Source organism: Falco peregrinus, chromosome 1 (assembly GCF_023634155.1).
Source record: "Falco peregrinus isolate bFalPer1 chromosome 1, bFalPer1.pri, whole genome shotgun sequence".
Lineage (NCBI taxonomy): Eukaryota > Metazoa > Chordata > Aves > Falconiformes > Falconidae > Falco > Falco peregrinus.
The window spans coordinates 41,673,668-41,690,845 of NC_073721.1; the positions used below are offsets into that span (position 1 = coordinate 41,673,668).

At 45.7% G+C, this 17,178-nt stretch overlaps 1 protein-coding gene across 4 annotated transcripts in view; it reads right to left on the reverse strand.

Annotated features, from left to right (window-relative positions):
• The window catches only part of EEIG1 (estrogen-induced osteoclastogenesis regulator 1), a 38,652-nt gene that overhangs the window by 5,830 nt on the left and 15,644 nt on the right, over nt 1–17,178 (reverse strand). For all 4 annotated transcript variants that reach the window (XM_005231288.4, XM_027778204.2, XM_027778202.2 and 1 more), the window contains exons 3-11: nt 11,077–11,197; nt 10,719–10,748; nt 6,946–7,062; nt 6,393–6,439; nt 3,548–3,705; nt 2,321–2,425; nt 1,866–2,055; nt 1,548–1,669; nt 346–415 (exon numbers count right to left, since the gene is read on the reverse strand). In XM_005231288.4, coding sequence (XP_005231345.1) covers nt 346–415; nt 1,548–1,669; nt 1,866–2,055; nt 2,321–2,425; nt 3,548–3,705; nt 6,393–6,439; nt 6,946–7,062; nt 10,719–10,748; nt 11,077–11,197 — 960 coding nt within the window. The remainder of the gene's footprint in view (nt 1–345; nt 416–1,547; nt 1,670–1,865; nt 2,056–2,320; nt 2,426–3,547; nt 3,706–6,392; nt 6,440–6,945; nt 7,063–10,718; nt 10,749–11,076; nt 11,198–17,178) is intronic.

Here is a 17,178-nt window from a genome sequence, read left to right on the forward strand (position 1 = left end):
CCGCAGGCCAGCGGGAGGCAAAGCTCCCTGCCTTTGGTGGGGCGCAGGAGCAAACGGGAAACAACCTCTACCATTTTGTCCTTTTACTCCTTACTTCTGATTCCTGGATTCAGAGGGATTACATTATCCCTCTAAGCTCCTGCTGAGAACTGCATTCCTACCCCAGTGCCGCTGTAGCCTGTCACCAAAGGGATCCCAGGGGTGTCAGTACTGGAATAAAGACACCATGTAGCACAGTGATGTTTAGAAATCTCTCCTGCTGCAAAAGGTGAAAGTTTCCCGAGTACAAAGAGCTAACTAATCTCTGTGGAGCTCCTCCATCTGCCAGACTTTCAGGAAGCCTACCTGTTTCCCAGCTGAATACCACTCAATGTAGTTGTTCCATCTCTGCTCACAAACAACCTCAGGTTACTGTCTGCAGACAGAAAAGGAAAACAGACATCAAACCCCAGAACTACCAACGGCTCCCAGGTGCTCCCCTCCCAGAAGCATTACACAACAGTCAGCACGGGAACAAGTGTATCTCTGTGAATGCATGTGCACACTTTCTGGTGTCCCTACAGTAATAGCGTCCTCGGGAATTCCTTCTATTGCTCTGAAGGGGACCCTCACCTACAAATCAACCAAAGCATTAAGCTTTGGAAGAGTAAATGCAGAGAAATTCAGTGATACTCCACCAGTAGCTGCTTTTAAGGCAATTCTATTGATGCAATTTCTTGGTCAGCTTAGACACATCTGAACAGATGAGAAGTGGGGACTCATGCTGCTTTTGTAGGCTCACTGGAGGAGAAAGTCAGCCTGTTCTGCTGGTGAGAAACGGCTATATTCAGTCTAGTTTTAACCCATGCTGAGTGAGGTGTAGATACCCATATGGTAAGAGTGTTGCTGTGTGCAATGATTTCAGGTGATTAATGGTAGAAGCAAGAGTAACAAGCTCAGATCAAGTTCAAAACTTATCAGAAAACCTCAACTAGATGAAAAAGACTGATGTATAAGCTAAACTGGAAAATGAAAACCAATACATTGATATTATTAGTTTTGTCTTAACAGATGCTGTGACTGCAATGGAGAAACCCCCTTTTTAGGCTCTCATACAGACCTGATCACCACCACACTATGACCCATCTTTCTTCCCATCTTTTTGCAGAGGCATGCTGCTTCCCCTCCAGTTGTGCTCTCCTTTAATAAATACCCTTGAGCTGAGCTGACCCCAGATGAAGGCCACTTGAGCAGTACAGACAGCTGATGTAACTCATTTCCACTGCACTGAAGAGTAAATACTTTTCCCCCCTCTCATCCCGTATGTCTGAGCTACTGTTCAACCTCTGCTGTACTCTGTAGAACAGCAGCAAGCACTATGTCCTAATGGATGTGCAGCTCTCAAAATCACATGGTTTATCTACCACAGAAACACCTAGCAAGCACTGAAAGCAAATTTCTGTCAAAAGGGGAAGTGAGTCCATGGCAGATCAAATCTTGACTGTAAAAGCCTGGCAGCCTTGCTAAAGGAACAGCTAAGACATCCACTTTGAGACTCCTCCTCTCACCTTCAGTATTGCTGACATCTGTGAAGTCCTGACTCTGCATTATTTTCTCCACTATATCATCAGCATCGATCCTGGTGTCATCCACTCGGGTTGGGTGACTCTCCACTGAATCCTTTTTCCGCCTGGGGAGAGAAAATAAAGGGAAAACTTACTCAGCTTTTCAAGACCCAGACTTTCATATACTGCTTTTCATGTCCTGCTTCTCTTGGCAATAGTCTCCTCCTCAGCAGCTACAATCCAATCTACCGCTGCATGAGAACAAAGGAGTGGATTCTGTCTCGCCTTCCCAGAGAAGGGGCTTTGCTCTACAGTTCTTACCGGGAGGGTCTGTCCAGTAGAAGGGCTGGTCTTGGGGGGCGGGGTGGTTTCTCTACTTTGTGATCCCGCTCTCCCTCAGGACACTCCACAGTCATGCTCAGCCCTCCGGATGCACTGCTGCTGGTGGAGGTATTCCGGCGATGGGTCAAGTCGGACATACTAGAAGAATGTGAGTGCTCTGTGCTGTAACCTGCAAACACCGACTGATTACAAACCAGATTTTCTCCCCTTCCTGGCAACACAGTTAACAGGCAGGACAGCTTCAGACTAGCATTTCTGCTCCCATATACAGAGGTTTAGACATATATCTGCGAGCTCATCAGCAGACTAAACAGGAGACTGATATTACAGAGGAGGGAGAGAGACATGGCTACATATCACTCTCACAAGAGCTCATTGCAGGAAAGTAAAAGGATGAGGCCAGTGCCAGCAGAGCTGTGTGGATCAATGGTTACCAGAGATCTTGGACTGCTGGCTGGCGTAGCTGGAGTTCCGTGAGTGCCCTGAGTGGAAGACTTCCTCTGGGCTGGACAGGTTCTGATCTGGTTCTTCTGGGACACCTGCCAAAGAACAACAGGGCACTCACACTGTAACCAAGCAAAAACATTTCCTGCTGATCACCTTGGACTGAAGGCTGATCATGGGACACTAGATTAAGGAAAGGGCAAGTCTGTTGGCAGAACCCTGCTGTACAGGCTAGCCCAGAGGTTAGAAGCAGCGGGAGAGTAGGAAAGACAATAACGAGCTTCTCTGTCAAGTTTATCACTAATTCTAGCATCCAGCACCTGAATTTACAAGCATCTCTGGGGGCTTGAAGGATCTAGAAGGACAAGTAGCGTCTGAAGCTATCCATAGTTAAAAGCATTAAGACCAAGGAAGCATCAAATGGCCACTGGCAGTAAAGTACTACAACCTCCATTTGAGTGCTTCTCCTGTTACTACCTTTCCCTTTCTATTACTTGTGAGAGCGCTCATGACACTTAAATCATATCTGAATTTGATACATCTGCTCCTTTGCTATCACCCCTGCTTGTCCCTCTTGCAGGAAGCTTATTCAAAAGTGCACAAGTGTAATGCATTAGCCAGCTTTTTAAGAAGAGCACTTGTACAGTGTGCTAAGTCACTGAGGTGATGAGACTAGAGTGCTATTTTGGTGCAGTGTGTCTGCCTGCACATTTGGAATGTGCTGGGAAGGAAAAAGAAGCTATGGGAAAATGCAGTACCCTTGAAAACGGGCTCATACAGAAGCCAAAGAACTCTGCATCAGCAGCTGGAACAAGGCCATCAGACCTCAAACCAACCTCTAAAACCTTCAGAGGAACTTTTCTAGAAGATAAGTGAGCAACAGAAGAGCTGAGTGGAGAACACTGTTAAGTGTCATTGAACACAATGGAAAGCAGGGATGAGTGCAAAGCATGAATTATTAAATCCCCAGCAAAAAGAACAAATTGCTTTATCTCCACTACCAGAAATATGCATGTGGCGAAGATTCATCCTTCCTCTCGTCAGTTACACTTAATAGATGGTTTTGTTTTTCTCAAGTTTTCTTAATGAGCAGAGGGGTGAGGATGGGTGCCGGAAAACATGAAAAATTAAGAGTGTATGTGCTTGCAACTGCTGGGAAAAACAAGAGTGTCCAGGCACAGCCAAGCATTGCATGGCTCCAGGACAGGCATTCATACCCGAGCTGAGAATGGCAGTTCTTGGCTTAGTCTGACGCAGAGAGCCAATTGTGGCTGAACTGCTGCTGCTGCTGCTTGAGGTTCCCTCGCCCTTACAGGTCAGCTGCAGGGTAGAGTCCTGTCCCGGTATGGTGATGGATTTGGCAGTGGAAGGAGGCCTGTAATCAGAAGTGAAGAAGGTTACAAATTGCCAGGCAAGGACCAGGAATCACCCCACTGCTTTGGCAATTTCCACTCTGCTCTGTCAAGAGGATTCCCCTGCCTGCCCCTACCCTTTGTGGCAGGGGGAAGCTGGCAGCCCCTTAAGACTAGCAGCACAGCGTGATGCTGGATTTTGTTTTCCTACATGCAAGACTCGGTTCTTCCCTACCTCGTACTGCACTTGGACTGCACTACAAGAAAAAGCAAGCTTCTGAGGTAAATTAAGGCAAAAAGGGACCATTCAATCTTTTATACAGGACAACAGGCTCAGAGCCTGCACTATCCTCCAGAAGACCATCCGGAGCTATTCTTTTCCCCCAACACGTGTCTGGTAGCCAGCTGGCTTCACAAACAGGAACCAGTTTGCTGTTGTCCAGCTTTCAGCTCCAGCACCCTTTCATCACACCTTTCTGACTCAGGTCAAAAAGAAAACTTTTATCCCAGCAACACTATCTCCCTATGAGAGTACTTCTACAATGATCAAATAACCTTTCCATTTTTTTAACTGACAATTAAACTCCTTTTCAGTGAGACTAAAGTGTTTTTCCAGCTGTCAAAATTATTTTTCTGGTTATTCTGCGTGCTCTCAACATCCCTTTGTAAATGCTGACTGCAGGGCAGAGCTGCAAGTGCCTAGAGCCCCCTCCCTTCCTCCAGAAGTGTTTTTGGGTGGAAGCCATGGCATGTGCAGCATGGCAAAGTGAATATTCCTGTTGAAGCCTTAACCTCCCTGTAGCCTGAAGTCTGAACTGGAACTAATGGATCATATTATGCTTTTTAAGTGAGGAGGGAGAAAGAAAAACTTATTTGTCTCATTTAGAGCTCTGAGGGAAGACGCTACATGAGAGGACCTGTGCAGTGTTTTGGGAGAAAGAATAAAGGACTGAGAATATTTTACATGGGCAGCCAAAGAGCTATAAAGGTTTCAGGAAACCCACAGCATGCCTTTGCCTGGAAAAAATCCCTCCCTAATCACGTTATCAGTGATTTATATGCACAGGGGTACTTCGGGGACTTCACTTCACAGGTTAATAAGGCCTTTACAGCTTTAATCGAGCAAACTGTTCCTGCAGCAGCTGTTGGAGCAGCCTGTGGGTCTGCCCGCTCAGGCTGCTCAGCCCCACTCTATGACACCTGGGAGCAGAAGGTTCATCTGAGAGCTGCAGAAAGTCAGTGCAGGGAAGTGATGTCCCAGCACAGTTTAATTCCCGCCTAACCTTCTAATGAGCACCATTTATCAGAAGTTCCACTGATCAAGGACTATTCTACATGTAAAACTTCCATTTTTAGACATTTGCAAATCATCAACATATAAGAAGTAAATGGGAATGACTGCAAAAATCATCTAAGAAAATTAGGAGGTCTGACTTTCAGACTGACCCTAGTTACATTAAATGGATATTTATATCCAATTCTGTTATGATTTTCAGGTTCCCTAACAGTGGGACTTGCCTCCATAGTGAAAGAGCAATGGTATTTTTTTTCAGACATATTATTGCCAGACATTCTAGTACCCTAGATTTAAAACATCTGTAACTGTTAAAAAGTTATGGTTTGAGATATCCAAAACTTCTTTATTACACTTCCTTCTCAAGCAGAACTATTTCAGCATCTGATAACACTGCATTTAGGGTTTGAAAGTCTCAGAAAACACTGTAGCACTATGAAAAGCCACTCACAAAAGAAACCTACCAAAACCTGTGCAGCATTTTATAACAAGAAAGCAGGCTAATTTATACATTTCAAGCTAGCTCCTAAAATTAGACCTTTTAGCCAAGAGTATCACTGTACAAGAGAGCCTCAAGGCAAAGCTTTCTTCTCTCATACTGTTGGAAGTCAACACAAAATACTTCTATCAGCGCATAGCAGTGCTGCTGTGTACAGTCACACACCTTACAGCACCCTACGGCAGGCTGGCTTGGACTGCAGAGTCTTGCAATGCTATACTGCAGCATGAAGGCAGATGTTGCTAGTATATTTGTTAGGATTCCCTAACAATTCTTTAAGCAATAGAACTGCTTCATAGCTTATCTGTACTTATTTCCTATCACAATGCATTAAAAAAAAAAAAAAAAAGGCACTACGTCACTGCAATTTCTTTGCTAAGTAATACAAAGTGTGAACCTAGGTCCCTGTAGAAAAAAAAAAAAAGGGAGAAATAAAATGTTTCAGCCTTGCAGTATTTTTGTTGCTGTTTCAATTCAAGATCGTTATCCTGTGTGGTACGTGCTGAAGTGTGTCCATTTTCAAGACTGTTTTCTTCACTGACCTTTCCCTTCTTGGAGGTCAGTGAAACCAACGCCAGAGCTATGAGAAACACTACCCTTCACATAAAGCATGAAGTTTGTCATCAACACCCATTCCTTTCCAAAACTTAACTGACACTAGCAGAAAATACCGTGCGCACCCAATAATCAAGCTGGGAAAACCAGAGCAGAGAACAAACCAATTAACAGCACTGGCTGGCTATGCTGTTCTGGCTGGTTCAAAGATCCAGACCACCAGTTTCAAGCTTTCCCCTGTACTTCCCAATATCGAGGGCATCTTTTCCCCCTCCCCAACAATTTCAGTCTCCAGCAGAGAACTGCGAAAGAATCAGGTGTCCTGGTCTCCCCAGAACAGGGGCAAGTGCCCAAAAACTCACGTTTTGAAGCAGGGATCCCCCGAGAGCAGGGACATTCCAATTGTGACCTGGAGAGGGGGGAACAAGGCACATCATTAGCCATGCTGCAGCGAGCTCCTCGCTTCACAACAGCCAGGAGGGCAAGGGCTAGGTGTAAAGATTAGCAAGACCTAGTTCCTTTCCAAAGGAAATCAGCTTCAGGGATTTAGCAAGGTATTTCCCTCCCTGCCCCAAATCACTGGCATCGGTACCTAACTCCCAGCTGCAGTGGCTCAGCAGAACATCAGCCTAGCCACCCTGACAACACACTTAGAACTTTCTTCTCCTCCTCCTGTTCATAGTTTCTTTGATGACAAAGAATGCTATCGAGGGTCATTGCTTGGCCAAATGGATGCCAAGATATCAAAGGGCAACTCTGATAATGGAAAGCTTCCCAAGTCAGGCTAGCAGCATAAAAGCAAAATCCTGTCTCTGTACATAACAGGACCTTATCTCAGGCCTGGCACTGCACTTTGGCTGTGATCTTTCTGAATTCAACAGCAGATTTCTACTGTGGCAGCGCTAGTTGCCGTACCTTTAGGATGGAGTTGTCCTGTCGGGTGTTCTTAGTATCATAACCTTCCAGCAAGCAGCAACGGACAGTGGATCCGGAGCCTGCAAATTCTGCCAGATTTAGATCAGCAAAGCCCAACTGTAGCCAAGAAAACAATGGAGGGGAAGGGGAGAGAACAAAAATTACTCAGCAAAGGGATACATGGTGTCACACAGACCAAAGGAAGAGAGCGCATCTGTGATCAAGGGCAGAAACAGGAGCCAGTACAGGGTCTTGTGGTGTGAAGACCCCCTACTCTCAAGGACAGGCAGGGTCACATTCCTAATCCCAAGCCAGGTGGACACTCTGAGGCTGCCAGGAAGCCAGACCCACACGGAGGAAGGATGTACAGTAGTGGTGCTGGCCAGGACAGCGTTAACCAGCCCATAGCCGTTGCATAACCAAGGGCATGGAAGGCACTAGGTCAACGATGTGGAAAAAACAGAATCGCACATACACAAACATAATAAGGCACTCTTTGTATCAGGCCATCCCAGAATGCAGTGGAGCATGTGAACCGGGAGGTGAAAGGATATTGTTACAGAGGAAAATGACACTGTCCTGAAAAACAAAACTGAGACTCTCAGCACAGCATGCTGGAAGTTCAGAGCCATGCAGCAGTGCATGTGCCTCACCGGCACTGATGCAGCTGCTGGGCTGGGGAACTCCTGGAGCAGTTTCCTCAACACCGTTAAGATTTAACTAGCAAGTGGTATGTTTGACAGGCAGAAGGGAAAAGAAATATTTGAAGAGATTTAGTTGTGAGCTCCCTAAACCTTCTGTAACAAAGGGCTAGCAAATAGGGAAGGTGACAGAAAGTTGAAGATTACAGGCAAATTCAAAGCTGGTACTGATGCCTCTAGAGTAAAGACAAACACAATGAAGAGTACTTTTGTTTTTCTGCTCTAATTCCTGGTGTATTAATACAATGTTTCAAAGAGAAAGTTACAGCTTCTTTTGTGCAGAGCTTTAGCACAGCAGTCAGTCACGTCTCATCTAATCTGATCAGGAAGAGATGCTGCACCCCATATTTGGCTAAACCATCCAAGCGTGGAAAGTTTGTGTCACTTCAACACAGAGCTCAGGAGAACAGGGAGAGAAGGTGGAGAAGCAGCAGCTCAGACCTAGCTGTTACTCTGTGCACTACAGTACACTTACTCCTCTGCCCCGGTGATGACAGCCGGATGATACAACTGAACAGGGAGCCCCAAACAGTAGCACCATCCTCAGGAAATGCGGTCCTCTGTCAACTGTAGAAGCTGATGGGGAGTCACAGCACAAACCACAGTCACTGCTGCTTGAATCCCAGCTCCCACTGTTCCAAATCAAAACTCTAAACCACAGTCTGCACAAGATACATGATTCAGGGGAGACAGCAGCAAGATTAGCCTATCTGCTTCCTCCATTCCATTCTCTAAGGGGAACAAGAGCTGATGGCAAGGGAAAGCAAAAGTGTGGGATACAGCAGGAACCTTTCTTCAGCTAAAAAAGGAAGGAAAACACCCACCTAACTTTTCTCCTTCTTTCCTCCCTTCTTAAGAATTCTCTTATTGCAAGCGTTTCTCCAGCCCTTGCTGTAGATGTTCCTCTATCTCTTCTAGCCAAGGGCTATGCTGCTTGCTGAATATTCATATTCACCAATAAGGAAAAAAAAACCAGTAAATTTTTATCTCTCAGAGATAAACAGGACAGGAGAAAGCCACAGAGGGAGCTACAATCCATCACTGTGACAAAACAGGAGAACAGAGGAGACATGGCATGACCACACCAGCAGAACAACGTGGCACAGGAGTGGCCCAGACCCAGATCCCTCCTCCTCCACCACAGCACTAACTTCTCCGAGGAGATCGACAGAGGACAGAGTGTGGGAGAACCCTCCCGTGACCCACATGGCATGCTGAGGTCAGAAGCTCTTCGCAGGAAGCAGACTCCCAGTATATAGAGGAAGGATCCCTTAACAAAAGGATGTTTTCAGATATAACCTTTCAGAATAGTTTCCTCAGTTTTCCAGCCAGCTGATGGTGTTTCTTCCAGCTCAGAGAGTTTCCGCTTTATCAGTCCTTCCTGTTGGCTTCCACTCTATAACCCCTGACACTGAAGTGACATTAACGTCAAACCAAAAGGTGCGCAAGTCAATGGAAACTCTGTCCTGAGCACAAACAGCTCCATCATTCTCGCTCCCTGCTGATGGGGGACCAGGTAAAGAAGGCATTCCCAAGCTGCATTTTCTTCTACATCTGTTGCTATGATTGGAGAAGTTTTCAGCTGAATGAATACAGCTTAAAAAGGTGAGGACTCATTCTATAGAATGGGAAAATAGTTGCGTAGACATATACCACAGATTTCTGCTAGAAACATTAGGAATCTCAAGTCAGTCAGTTCTGCCACGAGGACCTGCCTGGAACAAGCCTGGTCCACAGGGCAAGACTGCAAGGCTTAATCAGCCTGTCTGGTGTGACATCCCTCGTTCCTGAGCTGCCGAAATGCTCAGGTCATCTTCTGCTGAATTCTAGAATGTGTCTGTCTTCTTTACAGGAAACCAAGTAAGGTATCAGCCCAAGAGATGACAGGTACTTGAGATTTGGTCTCCAGTTCTGGGCTGGAGCAACTAGGTCTCTTTCAAAATGCCATTAAATGCAACTGGAGACTGAGTAAGAAGTAGGTTAGAACATGGCCTGTATAAGAACCCAAGTTAACTCCACCATGGAGATGTACCCTCAGGCTTATTTTAATTCTGCATTTCCAAATACTGTGGGAAGCTTGAGGATGGACACTGCAGGAAGAACAAGCTGATGTATTTATTTTGTGTCAGAGACATGTCTCTTCCTCCAGCTATGCTGCTCTCCCTGGACAGGCAGCTCTGCAGAATGGAGGAATAACCTCCCCCCTCAGTGTGAATTTAGTGAAAGAGAAACTGATGGCCCCAGAGACCATGTCCTAATTAGCAACAAAAAAGGAACAGCACAGGCAGCAACAACTACTCTCTATCCCACAGCACAGCAGTACATAGGAGTGAGTGCAGCTCACCCTTCAAAGCCAGTTGCCTCCATGGTCTCAGGAAGGATATTGATTAGAAGAAGTTCTTAGATGGTTGTGCGTGACGTGAACATCTGTTTATTAGAAACTAGCAGCAGTGACTCATTTTCAAACAAACATGGTTTTGGGCTCTGCGCAAGCTCAACTTCTAAGCCAACATTGTCTCTTAATCCAGCACAAGGAGAAGGGGGTGGCCCATTGTCTCTCTCACAGCACAGGCAAGAAAACAGGAGGGAACAAACCAAAACTAACATCCCTGCTGATCCCTTCGGGTTGTGCCTCAGTACCTCCTGTGCTTTGGAAGGCAGTGATTTCTGTGGTAGGTTTCTGCCTGTACTCATGAGGCAGCGAGGTGCCTACCCCAGCCACAGCTGGCTGCTGTGTTCTGGAAGAACAGATCTGGAGTCTGTGTTTCTTTATTAGCAAGACACTGCCAGAAGCCAGAGTTCACATCTGACTCAGAACTTCCCCAAAGTTTGAGGACATGCAGATCATCTTCCCAACCCCCTTTCTCAAATCCACATCCAATGCAATCTGGATCCTGTCCCAGCAAGTCCATTTTTTTCAGGAAATCACTTAACTCAGGTTTAAAGTAATAACTAATGACCATCTCTCCAGATTGCTTCATACAGCAGCCACTGGTTTCTAATGGTTGTAAAGCACTAACAGAAGACAAGACCATCATCACTCTGCCACATTTGCCCTTTCTGTGCTCTTACCTTTGAGTAGGTTTTTCCGCCTTTCAGCTCCTATAAAGGGAGACAAAACAAACAGGAAAAGCTGCTATTATACATGCTGGGGAAACCGGGGGAGAATCATTACTCAGTCCTGGAATTTGCTCTCAGGATTTCACAAACCTCTGTCTCCCAAGGATTACCACCACCCTGGTTGCTCCCACCCTCCATCAAGCACCCTTGATGGAGAGAGAGGCTCCATTCAAGTCACATTCTGACCCAATCAATCTTTCTTTCCCATCACTGTCCACGCAATTCTTCTTGCTGCCAAAAAGCAACCAGTAACCAACACCAGTACGGTGGTGGTACTACTACCTGACAGAAGCAGAAGCTAGATGCTCACCTTACGGACAGATACTCGGCAAATGCAGGGGTCCAGGAGTCCTGTGGCTGGGTTGGCACTCATTTTACACACAAAGGTGAATTTCTTTTTCCAGCGGACACAGTTTTCCTGAACTTCCTCTCTATGAGAATGTAAAAATAAAATATATATTAAAAAATACATTGTCAAATAAAGGTACAAAGCCAAATCAATCCTGACTATTAAGTATCTTTTGTATTGACTGGCAACTTGGGCTGTAAATATCCTCTACAATACAGCTTGGTCCACAAACCTGAAACTGCACCACACAAAGGGGTTATGCTAGCATCAAGCTTGTCACTAGTCAATACAGGTAAAATCCAACTAGGTTACAGGGAAGACTAATCACGTCATCAACAGAATTTGCCTTTAAAATTCTCACAAGTCTCTGACATTTCCTGCTTAGCCGGTTTAGCTCATTCATCGTCCGGCCTGGACAGAGCGAACTTCCATAACTGAACTGGGCTGAAGGTTCTCAAGCTTATCTTCCTACTACAAGGCGCCTGTTTTGTACAGCCTCTGTGCTTTGTGTTCTGGACGGCTTGTCCTTCCCAGGCAGTTATCCTGCCACTTATGCTGGGACTAAGCCAGTGAGGATGGCCAGCTCAAAAGAGGACAAAAGTGCATGTGGAATTGCTCCTGAGTGCACACAGACAGGACCACACCATGCAAATGCTGTGCTTCCAACCACATGGGGGTTTCAGACCATGAAGCAGTCTCAGCCAGGGAGGAGGTGGCTTTGCTCGCATAGCTTCTGAGCGGCCTACCCTGATCTCCAGGGCGAGTGGAGAAGCACATGGCTCCAGCGCAGCCTGAGCCTGCAGGAGGAAGAGAAGTGGCCTTCCTGAGCACAGGAATTGCTTTGGGTATAGCTTTGGTTTCTGCAGAGCCCTCAGGGGAAGCTGGATTGCACCCTTCAAAGGAGGCCGGTTCAAAGGCACCTGGAAAAGGTGTGTGGGTCCTTCCATGGGCTGTGGTTCCCCGCTGAGCCTGTGCAGGGGACCTGATCCGTTTATGGCTCAGAGCTTGGGCCTCAGCCAATTAAGTTCTCAAAGTAATGAGGCCGGGGGGAGGGAAGGGAAGGCACTTTTGACAGCTGTGAGCTAGCAAGTTTGCATCTTGCTCTTATCTCTTCTCTTAGCACAGGACAAAGGGGCAAGGGCACCTAATAAAATGTTTGCTCTACAGGGAAAGGGAGGTTTCCCACCATCTGACCCAGGCACCACGCAGGCCAAAGAGATCGGTGGCAAAGGGGACAAAGATCAGTCTTGGTACTGCCTCAACTTTCCTCTTAGGAAGAGCCCTGCTGCAGCCTTGAGGTGAGCCCAACAGGACAGACAGCAGGGACTGGATCTTGACCCAAGGGGTCCCCACTAGTCCTCAGCTATTGTGTGGGACCCAAATGGGCTGGCCAAGGCAACCGGAGAACAGAAGAGGAGTAGCTGACAAATAACTGAAACCTGTAACCCCCTGTAATGCAAATAAGGGCTGATCATCCCTGTTTAAAACATGGGAAAGCAGAAGGCAGTAATTCCTTCAAGGCAGTGAACTTAAACTCCTTCCAGATAGAACGAAGGCTAGCTATTGAAATCATTGAAAAGTGAGACATTGAAGTGCCGAAAATACCTTTGAATCTGGGATTAATTCAATATGAGATCTGGTTCTCATCGCTCCACATTGCTCACCCCAGCTCCTTCAGACAGGAGAAGAAACACTCCCAGAGGGATTAAAAAGGCTTTGCCTATAATAAAATATTCACTGAGCCAGCCAAATTAGGCAAGTTAAATTTCAGATGTGAGGTGCCTTAAACCTGACTTAATAGTAGGTATCTCAAATGACCTAAAGGAAGGAAAACTCAGGTACAGATGTAATTCAACAGAATAGGAAAACACTTGCAAACACATGTGCTTCAGAAACACAAGGAAAGTGCATGGGATTCAGAAAACACCAGATATTTTAGCAGCACTAGTTATTTTTAAAAAGGAACTGCTGTTTTCTAGAGAGCAAGGCTAATGCTAATTCTGCTAACACCACCAGAGCTTCAAGCTGAATCCTGGAAGGCAGCTAGAAGTGAACGATCTTCAAATCAGACAGGTTCAACAGCACATTGCTGCAAACCTTCTTCACAAACTCTGCTCAGAGCTCTAATTCCTGTCACAAGTGAATATTTAAGTGACTAAGCTCCAGCTCCTGAACGCCCATCGCATGTGCCTGGCTCCCCACAGCTGCTTCATCAGTAGGACTGACAAGAACTGCCCTTGCATGCGAGTTTCCTTACTCATGAGTTCTCACTTTATCACAATGCGGCTATGATTAAGCATCTGCTGCATGCTGCTAAGTCCAATGAAGGCTAATTACTTCAAAACATGGCAAAAAGTACTGATTGGTAATAAAGAGCTCCTTCATAGCTAATTTGCTGTTAGCATAAGCTCTGCTAACAGACATTCTGCTTCTTATTAAGGATGTATGTTGGCTTTCCAAAACTGCTGTAGATACCATACGGTGCAAGGGATTAGGAAAAGGATTTGGGGGGGTTAAGTTACACACAGTACCACAAACATGAACCCAAGCTGCAGGTGCATACGTCGCTTGGGGCTTTTTATGTCTTTGGGATACTCTACACAGGGTGGAAAGGAGTTTACAAGATAAAATGCAGAGCTGCTTACCAGTCACAAGTTTCACAATCATTCAAAGACTTTCAACTTTCTTTTTTTAAGAGTGGCTTTTAATGGTGGGGGCTGGGGCTGTATCATTAGACAAGCAAGTGACAGCACTATTGTTTCAAACTAAACTGAAAAATTAGTTCCACATTTCCAAAAGATGGTATGTGGGGAAGTGATGGGCTTTGTCTATCCACCTCCCATCAAGCTATCGTTAGGCTGGTAATTAGAGAACACTAAAATAGGGAAAAACAGCGGACTCAGATGAGGAGCAGTTTTGTATTTAGTCCTAGAATATCCTCTGATGTACAATTAGGAGCCATCACACAGAAACCAAGAACACACAAGAAGCATGGTGAGGGCTGCATTGAGAAGGCGTTTCCTTCCATCCTAATCACAAGGCACCTAAAAGCAAAGCAGAAACTAACAGCTTAAAATCAGAAGTGTCTAATTTTAAGTTTTACTCTGTATTTGGAGAGCCAGAAATAGATCAGACCAATGCCTGGTACTAGGGTACTAGGTGCCAATTCAACGGGTCTTCAGAAGCTTTATTTTAAAAAAGCTGTCTGTACCATTTTTTGCAAAAAGACTGACTCCCAGAAGGTTGAATCCCTGCCAAGCTAAGCTTTGCCCTCTTTTGACTCAAGACTTATTCAAAGCTGTGTAATTACTCTTCCAGACCTAAATATACTTCCTCAGAATAAACTGATGCAACCCTGTGACAGCTTTTGTGAAAACTGGAGATCCAGAAAGAGCCTCTCAGGGTCTTCCAACCCCGAAGCTGCTCATCTACCTCCAGCTCCTTGACCGGCCAGAAGGTACAGTTTACTGTATCCCCCAGCCACCATCCTACCCCCCTCAAGACAAGATTTACCAGAAGAGCAATTAGATGTTTCACCATAGCATAGTATGAATCCAAGTAATGAGAACGATGCACAGCAATGACCCACCCATTTACCTACTTTTACAGAAGTAGCAGTGTGTTTGGTGAAGCCACCAAGGCCTCTTTAGGTTCAGAGCTCACACAAGCCTTACTGCAGCTCGGGGGACATGCAGAGGAACACACAATGAACAGATTTTAGAGAAGAGATGTTTACCAACTGTGATTTTAGTGCCATGAACAGAGTAGCACTGTTGCAGGAAGCCATAAAGCTCACTATGAATACAAGTTAGCTAAAGCAAACACTTCTAGAAAAAGGCCACGTATACAACCCATGCTATCTTGGGCTACTGTGGGCCTCTCTCCCACATGAAAACCTAGCTAATGAAACACCAGAACAGAGATTAAGCATTCTATTTACAGACTCAAAGCTGAGTTGTGCCCAACTGGGTATCATGCTTCAAACACACAACCCACTGAAACAGTTTGGCCTTGCTGAAACATTTAGAAAAGCAGATGTTTCACTCCTTACTTTATGGCAGTAGTCACACATGAGACAGTTAAAAGTACGAAACATCATGAAAGGCCACAGGCTTACAGGACGGCAACAACAAAAAATAGCGCTTTAATGCCAAACATCACAGCAGAGTAATGTGTCTCACTGATATTTCATGCACGGGAGCAGATGTGGGAAAACCTCAGGCTAAATGAGACAGTATATAGATAAGCACTCACAAAGAGCTTCTTATTCAGATTTCCTCCTCCTCATCTACACAAAGGGGGAGGGCAAGCCTTCCCATTTCTGACGCTCAATCCACATGCCTACTGCCCCCCCCCCCCCCCCCCTCCGAGCTGTGGATCTGTGTCAGACCCTTCAAGCAGAACTAATCCTCCTGCCCGCCCCATCGCAGCAGACAGTACTCTGCATCCTCTGTGCTGGTTCACCTCTGCAGGAAGCAGCATCTCGATCTGATAAGGCACAAAAAAGATAACACCATTTTAAAGAGGCCAGCAAGCTAACTCCCAGCTCAGATTCATCGAAGTGTGACGGACTGAAAAGCAGCCCTTCATGGGGCCCTGACACATGCCAGCGGTGGGTCTTTTGAGGAGGAAGGTAACACAACCACAGCAATGTGGGTATAATCCCCTCAGTCATGGAGGGGAATCAACTTATCTCAGCAGATTGTACCCGAAGGGCATTTTCTAACAGCATTTCTTTACACAGCTCTGCTTTCAGCTGCAGAGAACCCACCATTAAGACAGCCTCATCTATTCCCCAGCACTTCTGAAGGCTGAATTAGAGCAGGATCACTGACACTTTCTTAGCTTGGCAAAGTCTGGAGCAATCCTGCATTATGCTCCAGAGAAGACAGTTACTATTTTAACCAGGTTATCTAGTGCAAAGCTGTAGGAAAGAACTTTGGAGTAAGGGCAAGGTAGAGTCCCTGAAAAAGTCAGCTTTGAATGAGGTTTAAGATACCCAGGTCAGTAATCAGCATTCACAGCACACCAGAATTTATACCATCCTACTAACAGAGCAGGTCCTGCTACAGGCAGAGGGCCTAATCACTGCCTGTAAAGCACAGAAAATACAAAGGTGGATGAACACATATATATATAATAGAAAGTGAGCCTTCATTTAACCATTAGCTGGTTTAGATATATGATCCAGAACCTGCAGGCATTCTCAAATAATGAACTGAGGACAGGGCACTTCCCTGCAGCACATATATTAACAAAAACTGCAGCTCTGAGGCTTTGCAATTCAGATACCTGGCAAGGAAAGGGAGAGAAATAAACAGTGAACAAGATGCACCACTGGCAGACAGCACACCAAACAGCAGCGTGGGAATGTATCACATTAGTAAAAGCTTAGGGCTGCCATCTTTTGGCATCTTGTCAAGCTCATGCAGGCCAAACAGGTAGAAAGCAGAAGCAAACATGATGCAGCAATAGGTGCTGGGAAGCTCGGTGAAAATGCATCCCAAGAATGAGAGATGACACACCGTATGCCTCAGGGGAATCCATACAGGATCCTAAAAACCAGCTAGATACACAAAGCATGGAAATCCAAGGCAGTTTAACCTGGAGGTGTACAAGTGCTTCATGGCAGGTTACTTGCACGGAGGGGTTTTGCCTTCCCTGAGCAGAACAGAAAGGGCTGCAAGTAGTTTTCAACAATAAAGTTACTCTGTTTTGACTGGGCTTACATCACTGACCAGAACAACTGCCAGCCCAAAGAGCTGGACATCTCCCCCACTGCAAACAACCCCGTATTCTCCAGCTGACAAGTGCTGGTTGTTGTGCAGTAGACATTAGCAGTTATGATGGAAAAATGGCTCAGAGACAGATGATGCAGACTGTGTTACTAAGAGAACTAAGCAAGCCTTTGTCATCTGAAACAAGTCTTATTTGGATGTTTCACTGCAAGTGTTTTAAACAAGGGTTCAGCAGTAAGGTCATCACATCTACCACCTACTCACAAAATTAACCTCTAAATTCCCAGCAAACCCATTCCAGTGGCCCATGGTGGAGAAGGATGCC